This window comes from Hippopotamus amphibius, chromosome 6 (assembly GCF_030028045.1).
Source record: "Hippopotamus amphibius kiboko isolate mHipAmp2 chromosome 6, mHipAmp2.hap2, whole genome shotgun sequence".
NCBI classification, from domain to species: Eukaryota; Metazoa; Chordata; class Mammalia; order Artiodactyla; family Hippopotamidae; genus Hippopotamus; species Hippopotamus amphibius.
Window position 1 is genome coordinate 158,140,511 of NC_080191.1, and position 24,660 is coordinate 158,165,170.

The following is a 24,660-nucleotide window of genomic DNA, read 5'->3' on the forward strand; positions in this document are numbered from 1 at the left end:
CAGATAAATGACTTTATATAAATACAGGAAAATTGAAATTTTATCATAAGTAATTAGTTGTATGCCTTTCAGGTAATAAGACTGATAAAAATCTCACCTGAGAAGCCTATAACATTGGCTGTTGGCGATGGTGCTAATGATGTAAGCATGATACAAGAAGCACATGTTGGCATAGGTGATTGATTTTTTTTCTTGAACTTTTAAAGTTGGTATAATTATTTGGTGATTTCGAATTTTCCTTTTGTAGACTAAAGCACAATATTAAATATATGAATGAAAACTAAATGCAGCAGGGTAACATATCAGTGTATTTCCATCGGAAACCTATTATAATTAAGCCCAATATTTAGGATATTTTAATTCCAAATTTTCAGGGAAATTAATACCACATTAGTGAATTTTATCTCTGACAATTCTCCTTCGCAATAAAGTAGCTTTATTTTTACATGCCATTTTGTACCTTGTAAAGTACTTTTACACATTATTTTATCATTTTTAAACTCTGTAAATTTGTGATTTTCATAGTTGCCCTCATGGTTTAAATTCTCATTTTAGAATATTATTATTTACTTTATTCATCAATCTAAAGATTCTGCAGCTTATTTTAAAGATAATTTTAGAGAAAGAAAATTATACCAAACTATAATTATAAAATTTTAAATAACTTTCTCATTTAATAACCTTCATTCTGATTTCTGTTTTTGCCTAAAATTATTATTAGATTCAGAATGCTAAAATCATTTTATTATATTTAAATTATCAGTCCTGGGACTTCCCTGGTGGCACAGTGGTTGGGGAAAACAAACAAACAAAAATAAGATAAATTATCAGTCCTTTCCAATTTAAACCATGTTCTGACCTGTCTTCCTCAATAATTTTATTGAGGAAGCAAGAGAAGAATATGGGTTTTTTGTTGAAGGATAAAATTTTAGAAATAGAAAAGAGGATACTCCTAGCTCTGGAATTGCCTGTGTGATGACTTATTGGATCTAATACTTCCAGTGTATCTCTCAAATCAACTCCTTCCTCTTTGGGATAATTAACTCTTCATTTTGAAAACTTCATTTTCTTTCTAATGTGTATACTATTGTTTCCCAGAAATCTTCATAACAATTTGATGATAACTTCCTATACCATATATTAGAGCATAAAAAGCTACAGTATTTGTAACAGTTTGATTCTGATATGATAACAGCCAGACTGGTGAACAGAATCAATTCGTACATCTGGAAATTTAGTATATAACAAAGGAGATGTTTCAAATAAGTAGGGAAACAAATTATTTGATAAAAAATACTGATATAACTAATTAGTTATTTGGGAAAAAAAAGAAATGGGTCCCTTTCCATTGCTTACAGCAAAACAAATTCCAGATGGATTAAGGATTTAAATAATTTTTGAAGGCCATAAAGAATAATAGGAGGAAACTTTAATGAATAGTCCTGTTATTTGAGGTATGGAAGGATCTGTTAAGTACAAAGCCAAACAAAGCAAAGAACTAAAAAGGAAAAAAGATCAATGTGTGTGGCAGAAGTAAGTACTTCCCATAAACAAATTTAAAGACAAGCTAATAAAGAATATTTGCAAAATAGATGACAGCCTTAATATTTCTAATATGTGAGGTCTTAACAAATTAAGGAGAATAAGGAAAGCACTCTACTAGAAATGTGTTGAAAGGTATGAGCCATCAGTTGTCACAAAAGGAGAAATCTAAAATGAATACCAAATGCATGAAAAAAATGTTCAGTCTCCCTAATAATCAAAAGAATGTAGGTTAAAATTGCTTATCAGGTTGGCAAAAATTACAAAGATTGATAAAACTTGGAATTGACAAAGGTATAGATTAACAAATGTCCTTATACGATGTTAGTGGGAATGTAAATTGGTACACCTTACATTATTATGTATAACAATTTTAAATGTGTGCCTGTTGACCTAGCAATTATGCATCCAGGAATTCCTTTTGAAAAAAATAAATGAATATGTTAACAAACACATATGTTAAAAATAATGTCCATAATGTAGTAAGTGACAAAGGCAGATTACAAAACAAATAATCCCATCTTTATGCACTTGTTTGTATATATGTTAAATACACATACATGAAATATGCATAAGGAAAATTTCTAAAAGTATATAGACCAGAAGTAGTAGTGGTTTTCCCTAAGAGTTGTGAATTTACCCATACATTTTGGAACGGTTTTGATCCTTTTATGACAAAGTAAGAAATTTTAATTTTGAAAAATAATTTTTTCAAAGCTGCTTCCACATTGAATAAAAAAGCTAATTAATTTTAAAAAAAGGAAAAAAGCACACTGTGTTTGACCTAAGCATAAAAGTTTTAAAACCATTAAACATGGTCATTTTTGCTTGGTTCAGATTACTCAATTTGCATATTTCTTGTTCATTAGAAATAGTTAAAGCAGTTTCATAGCATTCTCTTCATTAGAATAAAAAAAGTTCTTAGATCCTGAACTTTTAATATTGTTTTTATATTAATTTTATTATAATCTAATTCTTTGAAAATTGATGTTACATGCCTGGTATGTTATAGCTTTGTGTTAATTACATATTTGGTTTAAGTAGAGCAACCTTTTGGGAATCTATTGTCTCTTGTATTTTAGGATATAGTGACCCTAAGTCCAGGTTCGACTGCTACAAATAACTAAGATATTTGCAGATATATCATAAAAATTACATTTATCAGTTATGAATGAACTTACCTTTTTGTCCCCTTTATTACAGGAATCATGGGTAAAGAAGGAAGACAAGCTGCAAGGAACAGTGACTATGCAATAGCTAGATTTAAATTTCTCTCCAAATTGCTTTTTGTTCATGGTCATTTTTATTATATTAGAATAGCTACCCTTGTACAGTATTTTTTTTATAAGGTGAGTTTCATGGAGATATTTTAGAATCAATTACTGACAGAGTATTTGAAGTTTCAATTTAAGGAACACTATTACCATACAAATTATTCTTAAAAATTTTTCCTGTAAGTAAAAATAATAATTTATGGAATATACTTTAAAAAAAAGTAAGAATACTATTTCATTTAATTTTTGCAGCAATCCTACAAGGTAGTTACAACTTTCAATTTACAACTTCCACTACTTTATAGATTAGGAAATAGTTCACCATGAGTAAGTGGCAAAACCAGAATTTGAATGTAGACAGTAATTACGAGCCTGAATTCTTAACCACTCACTACTCTGCAGTGCCTCAGGCACTCTGTTTCATTCTGTGAACGGCAACCTCACTACATTTTCTAGGTCTGGTTAGTAAATAATCCTATTCCTTCTCATTCCCCAGCTCAGACTTCTTTGAGTTTCAGACCTAAATATTTAATAACCCACTTGGCCTTCCCACTGGATATCTAATTCAAAATCAGCATGACCCAAGCAGCTGTTTATTCCTTCTCCCCAAGCCAGCTCCTTTCTTATTTTTGCCATCTTCTCATATAATAATTGGAATATACTTTTATTACTATAATAAATCTAGTGTGTACTCACAGAAAACAAATCAGTGGTTTCCTGAGGCCAAGGGAGCAGGTGATAGAATTGACTAGAAAGGAATATGAGAGAACTTTGCACGACAGAAAAGTTCTTTAACTTGATTGTGTTGGTGGTAACATGGGTGTATGAATTTGATAGAACACATCAAAATTCACACTTAAAATTGTCATTTTATTCTGTGCAAACTAGAATGCAATTAGTTTGATTTCTATATTGTTATTTTGTCCTGAACCAGTAATAAGTTTTAATTTTAACTCCAATATGATGATTCCAAGCAGGTTTTTCACCTTTTGGGGGCCATGCGTGACTATTTAGTAGTCTAGTAGAGATGTATAAATTACTCAGTATGGGGGTTTTAGATGCCTAAAATAAAATACATAGTATTACAAGGAAACCAGTTATGTTGAAATACTGTTCTATGTGTTGACCATTTTGGGCACAGCTGGTTCTGTGGAATCCATGATAAGAGCCTCTGAGTACCAAGACATTTAATTTAATACATCAGAGTGTCCTATATTGCATATATTCCTATAAATAACAGCTACAACCCAATGAAAGAACACAGGTAGATTGCATAATGCTAACAGATGATGGTGGCAGTTTTTTCCTAGCTTATTATAACTTTTGCTGTGACATAAAGCTATTGAAATGGAAAGCTGTTTTGATTGTTCCATTTATTGTATTTTAAATATATTTGCTGTTTAAAGCAATTTTAGCCCTAAAGTTCAAGTAAACCTTACTTCTTGTACTGTATATGAAAAGTATTGAATAATAGTTGGCTGGTTATAAATTCAAAATTATGGTATTGCTTGGCAATGATAGGAGTGAAAGATATTTTCATTCTGATATTTACAATGCTGCCTGGACTACTTTTAGACATTTTTTAATAAAATGGGAATCCTGTTTTCCCTATCAACTAATATTATATTTTTGGACTCTTTAATAACCATTTTTAGAAATTGTTTCTCTTTTAGACCTAAATATTTCAGTTATTTCCATTTAATCTTGTTTTTCAGAATGTGTGCTTTATCACACCCCAATTTTTATATCAGTTCTACTGTTTGTTTTCTCAACAAGTAAGTAAATAGAATCTTTTATTTTATTCTTATAAAGTATATGTGTTCAGCTTTTGATAGACACTTGGAGGGACATTTTCCATTTTTCCTATTCCTACAGATAACTAGACGAAACATTTCTTCTAATAGTGTATTTAATTAGCATAACATCCATAATATTTCTGTGTTCTGATTTTCAGTTTGAAGCAAGTGTTAATACCAAAATATGTTTTAACTCTAGATGCGTTTTTAAAAAATAGGTATTAGCTCTTATTAGCTTATGAGAGAATTTTGCTAACTTTTTTCAACTTACGTGTAGTAGTTGTGTAAAATCTATATCAAGCCATGCTAGATAATTATTGGGAGATTACAGCTCATTATTTTTTGACTCATAGAATTTTTTTTAGATTTGGAAGATTAGTGATTCAGTCCAGAGATGCCATATAGTTTTCACCTCAGAAAATAAATCATTAATAGAGGCTCCAGGAGTGCTATACTGAAAACAGTTCTGAAGCTATAGGGTCAGAGGGAAAACTCTGTAATAGGTTAGTAGTAGCTATAATGTACACATGGTGGGTCTTTTGTTACACACATGTCACATAGAAAAGGAAATTGAAATCCATAGAGATTAAGTAATTTGCCTAAGATCACATAGCTAAACCATCCTTGAACCTACTGCTTCTGGCTACTTGAGCACCCATTTTCACATACCGCACTCCACGTCTCTAATTCATCAAGACATTTGTTCTAATTTATTGAAATGACAAGTATTTAATTATCTTAGGGTTTTTTATGAGTTGCTTCTACCCTTAGTCAGTGTTTTCTTCTCTGTTTACAACCTTTAACTCTAAATTTCAGATAACTGCTTGGATGTTGATTGCTAGTAACAATGTTTGCTTACTTGGTTGAAATAAAGAATGCTGTAAGAGCTTGTGACAAGGAGACTTAACCTATTTTGATTAGATTTGGGGGGAGTTTGTAGTATAATTTGAGAGACAGCATCAATATTAATAAAAGCAGTGTATGAAGAATAGGTAAAGTGCTAAGCACTTAGCACCAACAGTAGCACATATGACTGTTCAGAAAAAGCAGCTATCATCAGGAATTTGAGCCAATGTTTTTAAGTTTCATGGATCGTGGATTAAAGGAAGTGTAGAACCTAGATGGGAAGACCAAGCCATGAAAGCAAAACTGTATGTGTATTATATCAAAGGAATAATAACAAGACTAGGACGCATGTAGGAGAGTTGTGTAAAAGTACATCAGAGTGACCAAACTGGAGTATCCTGAAATATAGATCTAATTCACTATAATTGCAGAATCACTTGACATAACGAAATGTTCCAACTTCCACAAAGAATATGAATCTAGGAACATTATGTTTATGTCTATATAAGAAACAAATTGCAATTGTTAAAATGGATTTTGTGTAAATTGAAAATATGTAATTTTTATATTTACTTTTAATATGCTTTGTAATTATATGTATAATAGTAATACATTGTTTAGAGTCTAAAAATTCCTACAAATTTCTCTTTCTAGACACTGTATGACAGCGTGTACCTGACTTTATACAATATTTGTTTTACATCCCTGCCTATTCTGATATATAGTCTGTTGGAACAGCATATAGACCCTCATCTATTACAGAACAAGCCCACCCTCTATCGGTAAGTGTTTTCCAGTATTAAATGTCCGTAGCATTTTACTGCAAGTAGTACATTATATAGTTATCAAATTTTAAAAGTATCTTAAAAATAAGTAAATATATCAGGCGACGTCTTGGTGATTAATGCTTTACCAAGCAAAGTACTTTAGTTGTCATGTGGTTTATAATTGTTCAACATTGAAGAGAACATTTGAATGATTTTTCCAATGTTTTTAGGAATGAATAATTTCATCCTAGGAATACATTGAACAGTTGTTTAATTTGCACTTACTATTGTAAGTCAGTAACACTATTTCATGGGCACGAAGGAAGTTATTCAGTAATTAGTTGTCTCTAGAGTTCCTAAAAAATTAGTTTATGTTCTAGCACTGTCAAATTTATCACTAATATTGATGCAGAATGCAGAGTTGAGGACATTAAATCCCATCCCAGGTCCCCTGTGTTATTTCTTTCTCAGAACCAAGTAATCATAGATATATGGAGTCAGCTCAGGACCAGCTTATGGTTCCCACATTAACTTGACCTCTATGCTTATAGAGATATTCAGTTATCCAGAAATTGCAGTAACTTACCTTGATTTCCCAGGGTATCTAGGACTGGGCTTTACCCCAAGACTGGCGTAGTCTCTTTTCATAATAGCTGTTGATAGACATGAACTCAATTAGGAGCCTCAGTGTTGAACCTAACTCAGATGACTCCACTAAAAAGAAACCATCATGGCAGAGTGACTGAATGCTTACAACAGAATATAACAAAGAGGGAATTTCCTGGCGGTCCAGTGGTTAGGATTCTGGGCTTTCACTGCTGGGGGGCCCAGGTTTGATCCCTGGTCAGGGAACTAAAATCCCACAAGGGGCTTCCTAGGTGGCACAGTGGTGAAGAATCCGCTTGCCAATGCAGGGGAAACGGGTTCGATCCCTGCTCCAGGAAGATCCCACATGCCGTGCCACAACTATTGAGCCTGTGCTTTAGAGCCCATGAGCCACAACTATTGAGCCCATGTGCTGCAACTACTGAAGCCCACACGCCTAGAGCCTGTGCTCCGCAACAAGAGAAGCCACGGCAATGAGGAGCCCACACACCACAACGAAGAGTAGCCCCCACTCACCGCAACTAAAGAAAGCCCACACACAGCAAAAAAAGACCCAACACAGCCAATAAAATAAATAAATAAATAAATTTATATATTAAAAACAAGATCCCACAAGCCATGTGGCACGGCCAGTAATAATAATAATAATAATAATAATAGTAAAACAAAGAAAAATCAACTTTAAAAATTAAACTGAACTCTTATGCCTATATTGTATTTATCAAATGAGAAAATGTATTTGAATATCTTAGAAGAATTATAAGCTGTTACACAGATGTATGATATTATAAGCAGTGGTTTGTAAATTAGGTTTTATTCTTTCTGCAGAAATTTTTGAGCAATTTGAAATTAAAAATCATCTTGTTTTTTGACTATCAAATTGTAATAATTAGTAGGTAAGTAGTAAGTCCTGATGTATTTCTTTTTCTCTTTTTTTTTTAAATTTGCAGAGACATTAGTAAAAACCGTCAACTAAGCATGAAAACATTTCTTTATTGGACCATCTTGGGTTTCAGTCATGCCTTTATTTTCTTTTTTGGATCCTATTTTCTAATGGGAAAAGATACATCTCTGCTCGGAAATGGCCAGGTAAAATATATAGTTTTTTAAAGAACGTTTTTACAATGTAATTTATTTTGGCTTTTGATGACTTTCTGTTATAAAAACTAAAGTAAAATTCAATTTAAATTATAAAATTACAGATATTAAATTAAAATGCAATTATAAGAGGTTTTTTTTTTAAAAAGAAAAGTTTTAAGTTCAACTTTATATTTACTAAGAGGCTGTTATTACTGTGGTGTAATCAAGTAATATTTCCAGTTGTTTTTCTTTTTTTTTAAACAATAAACTGTATATGTTTAAAGTGTATAATTTGATATTTTTTTCTTATTAGTAATGTGTATATGGCAATCGCAATCTTTCAATTCATTCCCCCCAACCCCCCTGCTTTCCCCACTTGATGTCCATATGTTTGTTCTGTGTCTCTATTTCTGCCTTTTTAACTTTTTTTTTTACTTAATAAAATATTATACAAATGAGAATTAAAACAGAAAGGCAATGCATTGTCATTTTAATATGAAACTCAAGTTACGTAAGCAGTTTTGCTGTTCAAAAATTAATTCACACCGGGGGATATGTCCATGTCCCTGCATGCTGTTCACTTCAGGGTTGTGTTTTAATAATAGCTGCTGTTTATTTAGTACTTACTATTGTGCTCAGTGCTTTACATGCCCCATTTCCATTAATCCCCACAGTAATCCTGTTGGAGAGATACTATGATTTGGCTTTTTTAGATGAGAAATAAGGACTTAATTATGTGTAGGTTTTTGCTTTTAATTGCATGAATTTTTTTTTATTTTTTGCATGCTTGGGAAGTGCTACTGTACTTTTCAAGTGTGCACCAGCACTCCTAAGGATGTTAAGTTACTGTTTAGAATGGCAATTTTTCTGAAATGTGAAATTGGAAAGGAGTACCACACAGCACGTTGATTCTGTGCCCTGAATGGAGTGCTTATGTTGAGACTGCATAACTAGGCCTCTCTTTATAGGCTTATCTAGATGGGTTAGGGGGAAAGGAAATGACAGCTGTAGTACTATGATATTCTAGAAATGCTTGTCGCCTTTTGTTTCCCTTTTCCATTGGCAGTACTTAAGTATTCCAAAATATATTTGTAGACACAGAGATACAAGATTTGCAGTTGGGAGAATATGAAGTTTTATCTGTTCATCAAATATTTATTGAGGACCAACCATTCCCATGTGTGATACTAGTGACTGGATTTATGAGAGGAACTAACACACCCAGTTATGGAGCTTAGAGTTTTGTGAGGGATACAGAAAATAAGCAAGTGAAATAACAAAATATCCAAGTGCAGTGAAGGAAATGGGTTTCAATTTTAGAGGCTTTAACCATGCAAATCCCTTTAGGATGTAGAATAGGAACATACATTTTATTGCCTCTTCACTTTTGAGGAAATATTTAGCCTGGTTTGAACAAATATGTGAGTCTAGTTTGTTTAGCATGAAGGTTACAGCACTTCCCCCAAGTAATAACTACCTTTCATTGAATTTTTTTCTCTGTGCCAGGTGTATTCCATGTATTAGCTTACTAAATTGTAATAACCCTGTGTGAGGAAAATAGCTGTTTTCGTATTAGAAAGCTTACCTCAGAAAGGTTAAGAAACTTGCCTCAGGTCACGTAGTAAATAAATTACGAGAATATAATTCAAACTCAGATCTGTATAACTTCAAAGCCTGTGTGTTTAGCCATGATCTTAAATTTCTTTGATAAACAAGCATTAGCCTGGTACCCTTCTGTGCAGTATTGCCACTTGTACAAGGACCATCATATATATAGATATTTGAGTGAGCATACCCATTTCCACCTGAAATACTGGGCTAATAAAAATTGGACAGAATGAAGAGAGGAAGAGTTAAGAAAGAAGGAAGATGTCATTGGATGAAAAGGAAGTTAAAGAGATCTCTTTCGTTGCTAGTTACTGCTTTTTTTCTGATTTTAAAAGTAACATACCCGTTATGATAAATTTGAAATACTGTATAGGAAAAATATACAAAAAAAATAAACCACTTGTTCTCTTTCTACCCAGGTGTAATTATTTCTATCATTGTTACATGTTTTCTTCCATTCTGTTTTATTTTTTTTTTACTATTTTTCATTAAGCTCATAATTTATATCCCCTTATTTCTCAATGATAACCTTATTATAATTATCCCCTTGTTATAGCCTGAGTTTTCATGTTATTATAAATGCTTCAAAAATGTTTTTTCACAGCTACATCATATTCATTACATGGCATAAATTAGTTAAGAATACTTACAATTTAGATTTGTTTCTAGTCTTTAGTGACTTTTAAAATTAAATCTTCAGTGTGCTTTATACTAAAGAAAAACATCTTAATGAAGGATAAATTGTTGGCCCTTTAATAAAAAATTTTTTTGTTTTTTTTTTTTTACTGCCTGTTAATTATTCTTTTTTTTTTTTTTTTCATTTTATTTATTTATTTTTTTGGGGGGGGTACACCAAGTTCAGTCATCTGTTTTTATACACATATCCCCATACTCCCTCCCTCCCTCAACTCCCCCCCACCCTCCCTGTCCCAGTCCTCTAAGGCATCATCCATCCTCGAGTTGCACTCCCTTTGTTATACAGCAACTTCCCACTGGCTATCTATTTTACAGTTGGTAGTATACATATGTCTGTGCTACTCTCTCACTTCGAGACGAAGTGAGAGAGTACTGCCTGTTAATTATTGTTTTTGTTTTTTGTTTGGTTTGGTTTTTTTACCCAGATCGTTATTGGAGTATAATTGCTTTACACTTGTGCTAGTTTCCACTGTACAACAAAGTGAATCAGCTGTATTTATGCAAATAAGGATGAGTCAAACATTATCCACACTCTGGTTATATTAAAACTTCTATAAATTCTACAGCCAGAGTGCGGGTAATGTTTGACTCACCCTCATATATCCCCATATCCCCTCCCTCTTGAGCCTCCCTCCCACCCTCCCTATCCTGCCCCTCTAGGTCATCACCAATCATCCAGTTGATCTCCCTGTGTTATGCAATTGCTTCCCACTAGCCATTTACATTTGGTAATGTATATATGTCAATGCTGCTCTCTTACTTTGTCCCAGTTTATCCTCCCCCCGCCCCATGTCCTCAGGATGTTCACTACATCTGTGTCTTTATTCTTCCCCTGCCACTGAGTTCATCAATGCCATTTTTTTAGATTCCAATATATATGTATTAGCATACGGTATTTGTTTTTCTCTTTCTGACTTCACTCTATATGACAGACTCTAGGTCCATCCACCTCACTACTAACAACTCAATTTAATTCCTTTTTATGGCTGAGTAATATTCCATTGTGTATATATGCCACATCTTTATCCATTCATGTGTCGATGGACACTTAGGTTGCTTCCATGTCTTGAGTACTGTAAATAGTACTGCTGTGAACATTGGAGTGCATGTGTCTTTTTGAATTAGAGTTTTGGTCTTTTGCAGATATATGCCCAGGAGTAGGATTACTGGATCATATGGTAATTCTATTTTTAGTTTTTTAAGGAACCTCCAAACCGTTCTCCATAGTGGCTGCACCAATTTACATTACCACCAACAATGCAGGAGGGTTCCCTTTTCTCCACAGCCTCTCCAGAATTTATTGTTCCAAGAGTTTTATGATGACCATTCTGGCTGGTATGAGGTGATACCTCAGTGTGGTTCTGATTTGCATTTCCCTAATGATGAGTGATGTTGAGCATCATTTCATGTGTTTGTTGACCATCTGTATTTCTTCTGTGGAGAAATGTCTATTTAGGTATTCTGCCCATTTTTGAATGGGGTCACTTGTTTGTTTATTTTTTTGATGTTGAGCTGCATAAGCTGCTTGTATATTTTGGAGATTAATCCTTTGTCAGTTGCTTTATTTGCAAATATTTACTCCCATTCTGAGGGTTGTCTTTTCATCTTATTTATGGTTTCCTTTGCTCTGAAAAAACTTTTAAGTTTCATTAGGTCCCATTTGTTTATTTTTGTTTTTATTTCTATTACTCTAGAAGGGGGGTCCAAAAGGATCTTGGTATCATTTATGTCATAGAGTGTTCTGCCTATGTTTTCTTCTAAGAGTTTTATAGTGTCTGGCCTTACATTTAGGTCTTTGATCCATTTTGAATTTGGTTTTGTGTGTGGTGTTAGGGAATTTTCTAATTTCATTCTTCTACATGTAGCTGTCCAGTTTTCCCAGCACCACTTATTGAAGAGGCTGTCTTTTCTCTATTGTATGTTCTTGCCTCCTTTGTCGAAGATAAGGTGACCGTATGTACTTGGGTTTATCTTTGGGCTTTCTATCCTGTTCCATTGATCTATATTTCTCTTTTTCTGCCAGTATCATACTGTCTTTATTTACGGCAGCTTTGTAGTATAGTCTGAAGTCAGGGAGCCTGATTCCTCCAGCTCCGTTGTTCCTTCTCAAGATTGCTTTGACTACTTGGGGTCTTTTGTGTTTCCATATAAATTGTATAATTTTTTTGTTTTTGTTCTTGTTCTGTGAAAAACGCTGTTGGTAGTTTGATAGTGAGTGCATTGAATCTGTAGATTGTTTTAGGTGGTAGTCATTTTCACAGTGTTGGTTTTTCCAATCCAAGAACATGGTATACCTCTCCATCTGCTTGTGTCATCATTGATTTCTTTCGTTAGCTTCTTATAGTTTTCTGAGTACTGGTCTTTTGCCTCCTTAGGTAGGTTTATTCCTAGGTATTTTATTCATTTTGTTGCATTGGTAAATGGGAGTGTTTCCTTAATTTCTCTTTCTGATTTTTCCTTGTTAGTGTATAGGAGATTTCTGTGCATTAATTTTGTATCCTGCTATTTTACCAAACTCTTTGATTAACTCTAGTAGTTTTCTGGTAGCATCTTTAGGGTTTTCTATATATAGTATCATGTCATCTGCAAACAGTGACAATTTTACTTTTCCAATTTGAATTCCTTTTATTTCTTTTTCTTCTCTGATTGCTGTGGCTAAAACTTCCAAAACTATGTTGAATTATAGTGGTGAGAGTGGGCACCCTTGTCTTGTTCCTGATCTTAGAAGAAATGCTTTCAGTTTTTCATCATTGGGGATGTTGTTAACTGTGGGTTTGTCATATATGGACTTAATTATGTTGAGGTAGGTTCCCCCATGGCGACTTTCTGGAGAGTTTTTTATCATAAATGGGTATCGAATTCTGTCAAAAGCTTTTCTGCATCTATTGAGATTATCATATAGTTTTTATCCTTCAGTTTGTTAATATGGTGTATCACGTTGATTGATTTGCATACATTGAGGAATCCTTGCATTCCTGGGATAAACCGCACTTGTTCATGGTGTATGATCCTTTTAATGTGCTGTTGGATTCTGTTTGCTAGTATTTTGTTGAGTTTTTTTGCTTCTGTGTTCATCAGTTATATTGGCCTGTAATTTTAAACAAACAAACAAATTTAAAACAAAGAAGAGAGCAACCAAACCAATAAACAAACCAACATACGAAAATATATGCTAAAGATTAAACTAATAAATGTGTAGAGCCAGAAACAAGTCAAACAAACCAGGAAGTCCTCCAGTACTTCTAGGTAGGTCTCTGCACCTGCTGTGGGCACTGTGGAGTCAGCTCAGGCTCTGATCTGGCTTTACTCCCACATGTACTTGCCCCCAGAGTCCACAGTTGCCCCCTAAGTCCTCAGTCTCAATTGTAGGAACGGTCTTCTATTCAGGTAATCTGCAGATGCAGGGTCTATCAAGCCAATTGTGGATGTTTAATCTGCTCCTCCTGTGGCTGTTTCCCCTTCTCTTCTTTGGTCCCACAGCCCTCAGGGATCAGTTTTGGTTCTGGTCCCCTCTCTGCACGTGGGCCGCCACTCTCAGGTATTGGTTCCCACCCAGGCAAAAGAGGGAGAAAGTGGGTGATTGGGACTCACTTGCTCATTCAGGCCGGAGGGGTGGGAGGGATATGGCAGTCTAATTGAAATGCATAGAATTGCCTGCAGCGGTAGAGGTCGATGTGAGCCTGAGGTACTCCATGCATTCTCCTGGGGAAGTTGGTCCTCAGCGTGGGACCCTTGGTGGTGTCAGGCTGCACCTGTTGCCAGGAGAGTGTGGACACAGGACCTTGTTGGCCACGGCGGCAGGCTCTGTGTTCCAATATAACAGCTGTGGCTAGCAGTGGGGTTCACATAGACATTGCCCTGCAGCCTGTGAGCGTGAGGACCAGGAAGCTCCTATGGCAGGCCATCTCTTGAGCACCCTGAAACAAAGGTCTCCGGTATCTCCATCCAGGCCAAGCTTTTCCCTAGACTCCCTCCCAGCTGTCTGTGGCATGCTAGTCCCCCTAGACTGTCCTCACACAGCCAACCCCAGTCCTCACCCTGGGGTCTATCCTCTGAAGGCCAAGTCTTGGCGCCTAGCCCCTACCTACCCCAGCAGGTGAGCAGACAAGCTTCTCAGGCTGGAAAGTACTACTTGGCACTGATCCTACATGCGGGAATCTCTCCACTCTGCCCTCCACACACCTGTTGTCGTCTCCTCTGGGGGCTCCAAAGCTCCCCTGTCTGTCCCCACCAGTGAGGGGTCTTCCTACTGTGTGGAAGCTTTTCTCCCTTCACAGCTCGGAGGGGCATGTCTCCTTGGGGTTCCTTTGTCTCTTTTTTTCCCTTTTTTTCTTTTGTTCTACCCAGTTACATGGGGATTTTCTTGCCTTTATGGAAGTTTGAGGTCCCTGGGCAGAGTTTGGAAGGTGTTCTGTAGGAGCTGTTCCACATGTAGATGTAATCTTGATGTATTTGTGGGGAGGAAGGTGATCTCCACGTCTTACTCCTCCGCCATCTTCCTGTCTTCTTCTGGTTTAGTTTTTGTTGTTGTTGTTGTTGTTGTTTTAACTCAAATTGTACATCAACTTCCTTCCCCTTTTAGCCTACCAGTTCTACCACTCAAATTATACCATTAGAAATTAATCTACCACTCCTTACCACCAATAGTAGATACAGTGGAAAAGAAGTATACATTGCAATTTGTCAAATTGGATTTACATCCTGGCACCTGAAGTTATCCTTTGAGTGATCTGGGGTGAGTTAGTTAACTTCTCTAAGACTCAGTTTCCTTGCTGCAAAATTAGGAGCATAATTACTACCTTATAGGTTTGTTGTGAGGAATAAATGACATTATATGTAGGGCATTAGGCATAGTGGCTAGCATACAGAAGTACTCAATAAATCTTAGTATTACTTGTTATTATTACTATTAAATCATTTTTGAAGACCCTGTCCTACCTAGTCCCACCTAATCTACTTCTCCCGGAAACTCTCTCCTCTCTAACGGTGTAGTTAAACTATCCTTGCTGGCTCTCTCAGAACATACAGTGCTCGTTTCAAGTTCCAAACCATTTCTGTGTTTTCTTTCTACAATACTCTTGCCTCTTTTTCCCAAAGTCTTTCTTCTGACTGTCTGTTATTCAGGATTGAGCCCACAGGTCCCTGTCCTTTTGCTCCAGCTCCCTCTTATGCCTCCCTATACTGAAAGTCTTTGACGTCTAGGTCCATGTCCCATTGTCCAGCACTGGATGCGTTGAATGCTTTCTATTTTCCAGTAATTATTCTTGTATGCCCAAGAAATCTGCAAACAATTGAGGGTCTAGAGTAGAAAATATTAGGGGGAAGAACTGGAAAGAGGAGTGGCTAGAGGTGAAGTCGAAGTCAGTGCAAACAAATGATCCTGAGAAAGGAGGAAGAGAAAGAGTTGCAATAGTTAGGGATCCATGTAGGGCAGAACAGTTCAGGAGAAGTTCAAATTCTATCCCCATGTTTTGTGTATGGGCCTAGCAGTATCATGAATATTATAGGTATTAATTAATTTTCTTATTTATTTATTTATTTATTTTATTTATTTATTTATTTATTTATTTATTTATTTATTTATTTATATTTTGGGGGGTGGGGGGAGATGCACTGTGTAACTTGCAGGATCTCAGTTCCGCAACCAGGGATCGAACACCCAGGCCACGGCAGTGAAAGTGCCAAATCCTAACCACTAGACCACCAGGAAACTCCCTCAACAAATATTTTTAAAGTATTCATTCTTTCTTAACTTCTCTTTAACTTAGGAAAGAACTGAGCTTTTTCATATATTCCCCTCAGATCTTTTTAACAGGTCTTCTTCTCCCTTAATAAAATATAAGAATCCAGGTAAGTTTTCTCTGAGATTTGGAAAGACTAGAAGGATGTATATGACATGTCTGAGTACCTATTTGTGTGTGTGTTTATAAATTGCTCTCCTGTGGACAGATCTTTAACTTCCAAGCATCATAAAAATAAAAAACATATTCCTTTATTGTCACTCCTTAACAAGTTGCCAGAGAACAAAAAATACATTAAGAGGACTGAACTACTAATTTCTAATTGTTTTTCTTCTAAATATTAGAAGAGTTAAACCTCATATAAAACTTGTCTGGCCTTATGCAGGTTTGAAATACTCCAAGTATTTGGAATATAAATAATTAGTTAAAAACTCGGGCTTGTGTTCCAATACCTCAGTATCATCCTATCACAAATATTTGTTAAAAAAATCAGATTTGTCATTTAGTGGATATTTGTTTGGGTAATTTTTTTCAATTTTTTTTTTCAAAGTCAAAAATGACAGTCCATAAGTTGTCTTTTCATTTTTGTGAATGGTTTCCTTTGCTTTGCAAAAGCTTTTAAGTTTAGTCCCATTAGTTTATTTTTAATTCCATTATTCTAGGAGACAGATCCAAAGAAATATTCCCACGTTTTATGTCAAAGAGTGTTCTGCCTTTGTTTTCCTCTAGGAGTTTTACATTTAGGTCTTTAATCCACTTTGAGTTTATTTTTGTATATGGTGTCTGAGAATGTTCTAATTTCATTCTTTTACTTGTAGCTGTCCAGTTTTCCTAGCACCAGTTATTGAAGAGACCGTCTTTTCTCCCCATTGTATATTCTTGCCTCCTTTGTCATAGAATAATTGACCATAGGTGTGTGGGTTTATTTCTGAGCTGTCTATCCTGTTCCATTGATTTATATGTCTGTTTTTATGCTAGTACCATACTGTTTTGATTACATTAGCTTTGTAGTATAGTCTGAAGTCAGGGAGCATGATTCCTCCAGCTCCATTATTCTTTCTCAAGATTGTTTTGGTTATTCAGGGTCTTTTGTGTTTCCATACATATTTTTTAAATTTTTCTTGAGTATTTTATTTGTATCAGGCAATATACTGAGTGTTTTAAAATAATAATCTTATATGCACTGAGGCTGTAGTTTATCTTGAATTACTTAGATGTTTTATTGCCATTGGATGCCATATTTTTTTCCTCTTCTTTCTCTTCCTTTTTTTTTTAAACAACCAGTCTTAAATAACTTATAAAGTTATTTATTTATTGGCTGTGTTGGGTATTCATTGCTGTGCACAGGCTTTCTCTAGCTGCGCTTCATTGTGGTGTGCAGGCTTCTCTGTGGTGGCTTCTTGTTGTGCATGGGCTCTAGGTGCGTGGGCTTCAGTAGTTGTGGCTCTCAGGCGCTAGAGTGCAAGCTCAGTAGTTATGGCACACGGGCTTAGTTCTCCGCAGCATGTGGGATCTTCCTGGACCAGGGATCAAACCCATGTCCCCTGCATTGGCAGGTGGATTCTTAACCGCTGTGCCACCAGGGAAGTCCCTAAGTAATTTTTTTAAACCAGTGGTAAAGATCATGACTAGTTTGTAAGCTAAATTAACATAATGTTCTGGTTTTGCTGTTATTTGTGGAAATTAAATCCTGACACTCTTGGGGGTTCTGCATTTTTGACAAACCTTAGTAAGTTTTGGTTATAAAGCCCAGGGCAATACTATCTGACTGGTGTTAACTGTATTTTTACATAAAATCCTTTGAGTAGTTCCACTGGCCATTATCTTTCCTTTCAGGTATTGGTTTTGTGTGTAAGTTTCTTTTCTATGCTGTGCCCAGAAATACAGTGGCAAGTGATCTGCTGTGACTTCTGGTTGGAATAGTTTCAGAAAATAATTGTGATTGAACAGGGTTTTATCACTGTTACTTTGTGTTGGGAGTAAAGCAGTCAATAACAACTATATCATTCTCACCAAAAACTTCCATACAATTTCAAACCCATTTTTGAGTTTCAGTCTGATAATGTTATCCAAAGAATCATTTCACATAATAATCATGATAATGCTTTATGGTGTTTCTTCTCATTCTCCTTTAACTTTACTAATCTGGTCACAGATTAAAAATGTAACTGGCATAAATGATGCAGGTGATTTTTAGCAAAGAATACCATAGTTACTCTTTACATAACTTCTGATTTAGCATCATTTTAACACATAATGCAATACTGGCTTATTCTTTCTGTTTTAGATGTTTGGAAATTGGACATTTGGCACCTTGGTCTTCACAGTCATGGTTATTACAGTCACAGTAAAGGTATGGTACGGAAATTAGAAGCATGGACACATTTTGTGTCTGTATAATTCTTAGTTAAAATTTTCTTTATTTCTTTAGTGATAGTTTTTCCTTTTTCAGTCATGAATAATTTCACAAATGACTAGTTTAATAATTCATTTTAGTTATTGTCAAAAAAATTCATTATGAATTCATTTTTTAAATTTATTATTTTGGAAAGCCTCGGCTGATTTTTATCGTCAAATAAAGGTTAACCCCTCAGTACTCATCTCTGAAATTCTCCTTCTTTCTATGTAATGCAAGACAACACAAGCCAATTTAGGCCATAGAGTTGAGAATAAAGTACTCATGAAATTTTAATGCTCCTTCCTCACAGAAGAAAAATACTATAAACTTGAAATTATTCAGTTTCATACTAAGATCCTATCATTAATATTCATTTTCTGAGGGACTTTGCCATAGGAACCTTAGTCACTTATAATTAATATATTTTATTCTTCAGTTTTATCTGAGAAGTTAAAGGTTTATTAACTTACATTAAGGATTTTTTAATGTATTTTTTTTAGATGGCTTTGGAAACTCATTTTTGGACCTGGATCAACCATTTTGTTACGTGGGGCTCTATTTTATTCTATTTTGTATTTTCTTTGTTTTATGGAGGGATTCTCTGGTGAGTGACTATATTGTATTTTAATTATACTGATTCAACTCTAATAAATATTTATTATGATAGATTATATTATGAAAAAATGCTACTCAGAATAGTTTTGAGACCCTATCCTGTCAAGAAGTTTAGTTTTTTCAGTTGCTCTTACTGATATGTTAGAAAAAGGAAACTAACAATTACTGAATACCTGCTACATTCTAGTGTTTTACCTGAGATATTACATTGATTCATCACAGTAATCATACGACCCCATTTTTTTCTATTTGGAAACTGAGCTCCAAGATCACAGTGGTTAAAAGTAGCAAAGCTAGGATTTACTTGAAAATTAATGTTCTTTACACTAACCATATTACCTCTAAATTATTATTAATGCATATAATAAGTCATATAGAACCATTAAATTTTCATGAATGGGTTAACTTCTCAAAAGCGGATAGTGTGTTGCATCTTCATTGGTAAAAACAGATATTCAGCTACTCTGATAGGTTAAAAATTAATCCTCCTAAGGTTCTTTGGTAAGTGATGGACAACTGAAGTCTCTGAATTGGAGAACATGTATTACATTGCCTGAACATTAACTTTCATCTAGGATTATAAAAGGATACTCTTATGAATATCATTTGTTTTTAATCCTCTTTATTTCTCCATTTCTTCCTGTATTTCCCCATATTCATTTAAAGTAATATATACAAAAACCCAAAAAGAATATCTTGACAATACCTACTACTATGTAGAACTAATATTTGCGAGTAAAATTATTTAAAAATACATGTGTAGAGAAGATCCTCCAAGTAGAGCTTTTCAACCTAAAATTTGGGTAATCAAGCTTGTAGTTGCTTAATAGAAAATATTTTTTTACATACTTTTTCTTGCTTTTTTGGTCTCTTAAGTTTGTATTATTCAATACTACATAATTCTTTTGATATCCTATCACTAAGATAGGATAAGTCAATTACTTGCCACTTTCCTAAGTATAAAAACTGTGGCTGTCATTCAGATGAATTAAATTGGATTTTATTTTTAACAGTTAAAGTGTGTCATGTTTGATTAGTTGATTAAATTACACTGACTCCAAATTTTTGAAAATTTTCCTGAAATATTCTTAAACTTGTAACCTTCAGATATAGTGGGTTTACTTAAGGTCTTGATTTACGAATCTGTCTTGCCAGCTTCTTCTTTTATTAAACCCACTTTCTTTCTTTGCAGGCCATTTTTGAGCTCCCAAAATATGTACTTTGTATTTATTCAGCTCCTATCAAGTGGTTCTGTTTGGTTTGCCATAATCCTTATGATTGTTACATGCCTATTTCTTGATATTGTGAAGAAAGTATTTGACCGACAGTTCCATCCTACAAATATTGAAAAGGCACAGGTAACCACTTTTTATATACATCACCTTTTTAATTAGGAGTCTTTAACGATGAATAGCTGTCATAATTTGCTTATATTAGAAAATAAGAAATCTATTCCTGTATCAGGTATTTTGCACTATAAATATTGTTATTTATATTGTGATATTTTTAACATTGTTATTATTGCTACTAATTTTATGACTCCTGAAAAATTATAATTTTTTAGAATTACATTGTGTTATTAATAGAACTAGATTTTAAATATAAAACTATCAAGTTATGTCCAAATAATAGTATAAATATGTCTTGAATAATATTATCACAGCATTCTATTAAAAATATATAATTGGGATGTATATCCGTGTCTTTAGAACCATTAGGATTTCAGTAATACTTCTTCAGGTTATATTGTTTTTAACAAAAGTGTGAAATCAGTTTTTTAACCTAAATAACTTCTACAGAATGGATTTTTAAAAAAAAATATAGTCTCTCACTAAACACATACTAATAAATAAACTACAGCAGATATTAACAGTATGTTACATAGTGTTTAAGAATATGGTCTTTAGGGCCTGATAGTTGTGGGTTCAAAACCCATGTTCTACCACTGAGTAGCTCTGTGACTTTAAGTCTCAGTTTCCTCATGGGTAAAGTTATGACAGAAATGTCTGTTTCATTACATTTGTAATGAGGAGTAAATGAAATGATGTTCAAACACAGAGTAGATGCTCAAGAAATGAGAGCTATTTAGTTGAACATGCCTTTTTTGTATATTTGACTTGTACGTAAGCTAGAAATATTTGTTTGTCCTGTTAACAATACCATGGCATTGAATATATATCCTCAAGAATACATTCTAATCAACTTTTATGCCTTGTAAACACAGAGTTAATTAATCATTTAGGTCTACCTAAGTTAAGGGTTTTGTGGTTTTGTTTTTGTTTTTTTGTTTTTTGAATGTTTGATATATGCCAAGCAAATTTTGGAAATTTAGTTATGTGTTCATGCTACAAATAGAGTAAGCGCTTTCATGAGTATTTAGTGATTTGAGTTAGGCTTCTTAAACAATGTATTGGTTTTAATTTCAGGTGATCATATTAACATTTCTTTAGCACTAATTTGCTTTGGTCATTCAATCCTAGCCAATATACATTTTAACACCATTGAAGCAGCATAGGCCTCTGAAGCCTGACAAATTTAATGCAAATACTGTTTTAACCACTTATAAAATGTATGTTCTTAATCAGGTCACTTCCCTAAGCCTCTGTTTCTTCCTCTGTAAAATCAGAGTAATAATTACTACCTTACATGATTGTGAAAGATAATTAATATAAAGCGCCTAACCCTGGGTCTGTATGTAGTAAGTCCTCGTAAGAACATAATTTTAAGAACCATGAGGATGTTGCTCTGATACTGATCTTCAGCTCGGGCTGAAAAAATTTGCATAATCTGATTATTGTGTCTCCCTATGCATATGTTTGTATCAGTATGGGCAGACTTTTTCCACTGTGCAATATATTACCTAAATATATATCAGAAAGGTTTGCCTTTTTTCAAATCTTCAAAGATATGCATGATAATAGAATGCTACTTTTAATACATTATCTGTTATACTTTTTCTAGACCTTTATGGAGAACATGTTTGTCTTGCCCCTCGTGGCTATATAAAGTTATATTTCACCAAAATATATTAATGACATCACTTAAAAACTTAATTCTTTATAAAAGTAAATAATCAGATTTATTTATATTTGTCCTTAGAAATTTTTTTCAGGCAGAGCATTTCCTAATAATAAAAGGTGATAATATTAGTCCCTATTACCATTTTTATAGGCCTCTTTTTAAAGGATTACACAGGAAATATTTGATACCTTAAGGTGAACCCTTAGACAAGAAAAAGTTAAAAGTACTTTATATTTTGGTTATTTTACCATAGGTTAAATTGATTCAAAATGGAGTTGATTAGAAAATCAATCATTTTTCTATGTGTGAAAGCCAATATAATCTCCTTTTCTACCCCACTAAATTCCTTTTAAATGATTTGACTGGATGTTCAACTATGATCTAATCTAAAGAGGAAAAGAATGTAATATATATGTTTAAAACTGAGTCATTTTGCTGTACTGCAGAGATTGGCCCAACATTGTAAGTCAATTATACTTCAGTAAAAAATAAACATAAAAATTAAAGTAATCTAAAGGGGAAATCTCTGCTTCCACTCAAGGATTTTCTAGCCTACCGAGGGGTGTTTTTTGTTTTTGTTGAGACAGTTTATGGTCATTCAAATCCCGTGTGTTACATTATTCTTTCGCTGTAGTCGGTGATCTTTTATTATTTCAGCCTTGTACTTTCACCTCTGATTTCAAATGATAAGAAAGTTTTTAGAAAGTTGTCAGCTGCTTACTTCATTGCTCACCAAAAATGCTGAGTTGTCAGCATTTATTTTGAGCTTTGTTTTTCTGCAGATGACAGTGTGTATTAAGAATGAATTCTTTTGATAGCTAAGTCATCGAATCTATAAATGTCAGTTACATATGTGTACCATGTATGATATTTCCTACTCTTCTAGGAACAAATGTCTTTACAAAGCTCGTCCTGTGTCTGTCTCCTAGGTGATAAATACAGCTCACTGACTTGTTGTATGTCCCATCCCTTTTCTGTCCACTTATAGATGTACTCCAACACAGTCGCTTTCAGTGACGAGTTCATCGCACTGCAGCCATTGTCGAGGGCAAGGAATCAGCTGAGCAAACTTAGGTAGAGTAGGAGGAGTAGAATCTCGTTAACTCTTCTGCATGCTAAAGGTCAATTTAAAAATATTCAGAAGATGGGCAGAGGCATGAATTAAGACTGGGGCATTTTTGTTAGCACAGCTCTGTCTCTAATTTGACCTTTATCAATATGTATGTTAAAACCTAAAAAATATATCCATTTCTTTGAGATGAAAATTCAGCATAACAGGACAGAGATCTGTACCTTGTTATATATTTTAAACCTTCACTACCTTTTCTAGCACAGTTGTAATGCTTCTGCTTGTCATATTCATATTTAAGAATGTTCCTGCATGTTGAGTAATTTAAGCTACAGAAATTCATCGTAAAATTTAAAGTTTTAAGTTTCAGTTACTTGGAAGTGAGAGTTGCCCATTTTTTATCTTGCCTTAATCTGTGTTGTAAATACATGTGCATATTTGTCTTTGTACACTGTAATGGCTGCTGAAACATTTCATATCCTTGCTACTGTTTAGTGCATCTATAAATTGAACAATATATTTTGTATCTCATATATATACCTTAATCTCCACAGACAGATCCATTCTGTCAGTTTCCACCAAAAATAATTAGTAATCTAAGATGTCTTTTGATGGAACAGAATGAAAGTTTAAATCCTAGAACTTTTCATAATAAGATACCAAAGCTACATATTAACTTTAACTCCAGTCTGGTTTGAAGAGGAAATGTAATCTAAGTAAATTTTTGTTTTGTTTTGTTTTGGCACCCTTCAACTTCTCAGCCTGGATTTTTAATCATGTATATTTTTAAAATTCTTTTTTATTCTCAAGGTTTCTAATCTGTCTATGTTCACTTGATCAAATGAATGACTTTGACAAAGCACTGCTTAAATAACTTCTTAGGTAACCCTATGAGTTCATAATTTTGAGCTGTTCCAAAATTTTACCAAACTTCTTGATTTTATTATTCCTATTAGCATGAGGATTTTTGAAATATTCTATGTTGAATTACAAAGGTATAATAATTGTAGATGAATATACAAATGGGTGTTTAAGTGGTAGTCAACTAAATTTCATGTTTAAAACAAGAACTAAAATCAAAACAAACTCGGAATATTTGCGTTCACCTTTGGTTGAGCCACATATGTATATCACATTTTATCTGTATGTGCCTTCTGAAAACAGTGCATATTTATCACATTTTCAAACATTTAGTTATTTAAACTCTAAAGCAGTAGGAAAGAATGCTCTGGCAAGCACTTTTGTGAGGATTAACTTTTGCATTGTGAATAATATTAATGTTTTTATTAAATCATATTTTCATTTATCATGGTGGCTCAGTTCAAGCAACATTTTTTGAGCAATAATAGACTAAAAGAGAATGATGCATGGAGATCATAAATTAAAGAGGTTCCACTCTTTAATAATGTAATAAAGTAGTGAGCATAACATTCATCTATGAAAGAACACAATGAGAGCAGAGTGCGTTAGGTAGTATTCCCTGCAAGTCACTCTTCAATCGGTGGTGTAACAAACAGAGAAGAGCCCTGTTGGGAAGACGGTGGGCCTGAATGCTAGCATGGCATGCCCTTGCTGCTGCGTGCTCTGTGTTCTGATCAAAT

At 34.0% G+C, this 24,660-nt stretch overlaps 1 protein-coding gene across 5 annotated transcripts in view; it reads left to right on the forward strand.

The window, feature by feature from the left end:
• ATP11B (ATPase phospholipid transporting 11B (putative)) overlaps nt 1–24,660 on the forward strand; it is a 120,387-nt gene that overhangs the window by 80,339 nt on the left and 15,388 nt on the right. For 4 of the 5 annotated variants that reach the window (XM_057739986.1, XM_057739987.1, XM_057739989.1 and 1 more), the window contains 8 exons: nt 73–175; nt 2,746–2,891; nt 4,532–4,591; nt 6,113–6,240; nt 7,782–7,920; nt 18,244–18,309; nt 18,855–18,958; nt 20,162–20,327. In XM_057739986.1, the coding sequence (XP_057595969.1) occupies nt 73–175; nt 2,746–2,891; nt 4,532–4,591; nt 6,113–6,240; nt 7,782–7,920; nt 18,244–18,309; nt 18,855–18,958; nt 20,162–20,327 (912 nt within the window). Of the gene's footprint in view, nt 1–72; nt 176–2,745; nt 2,892–4,531; nt 4,592–6,112; nt 6,241–7,781; nt 7,921–18,243; nt 18,310–18,854; nt 18,959–20,161; nt 20,328–22,978; nt 23,065–24,660 lie in introns of all 5 variants that reach the window. The other variant, XM_057739988.1, reaches the window with a different exon arrangement.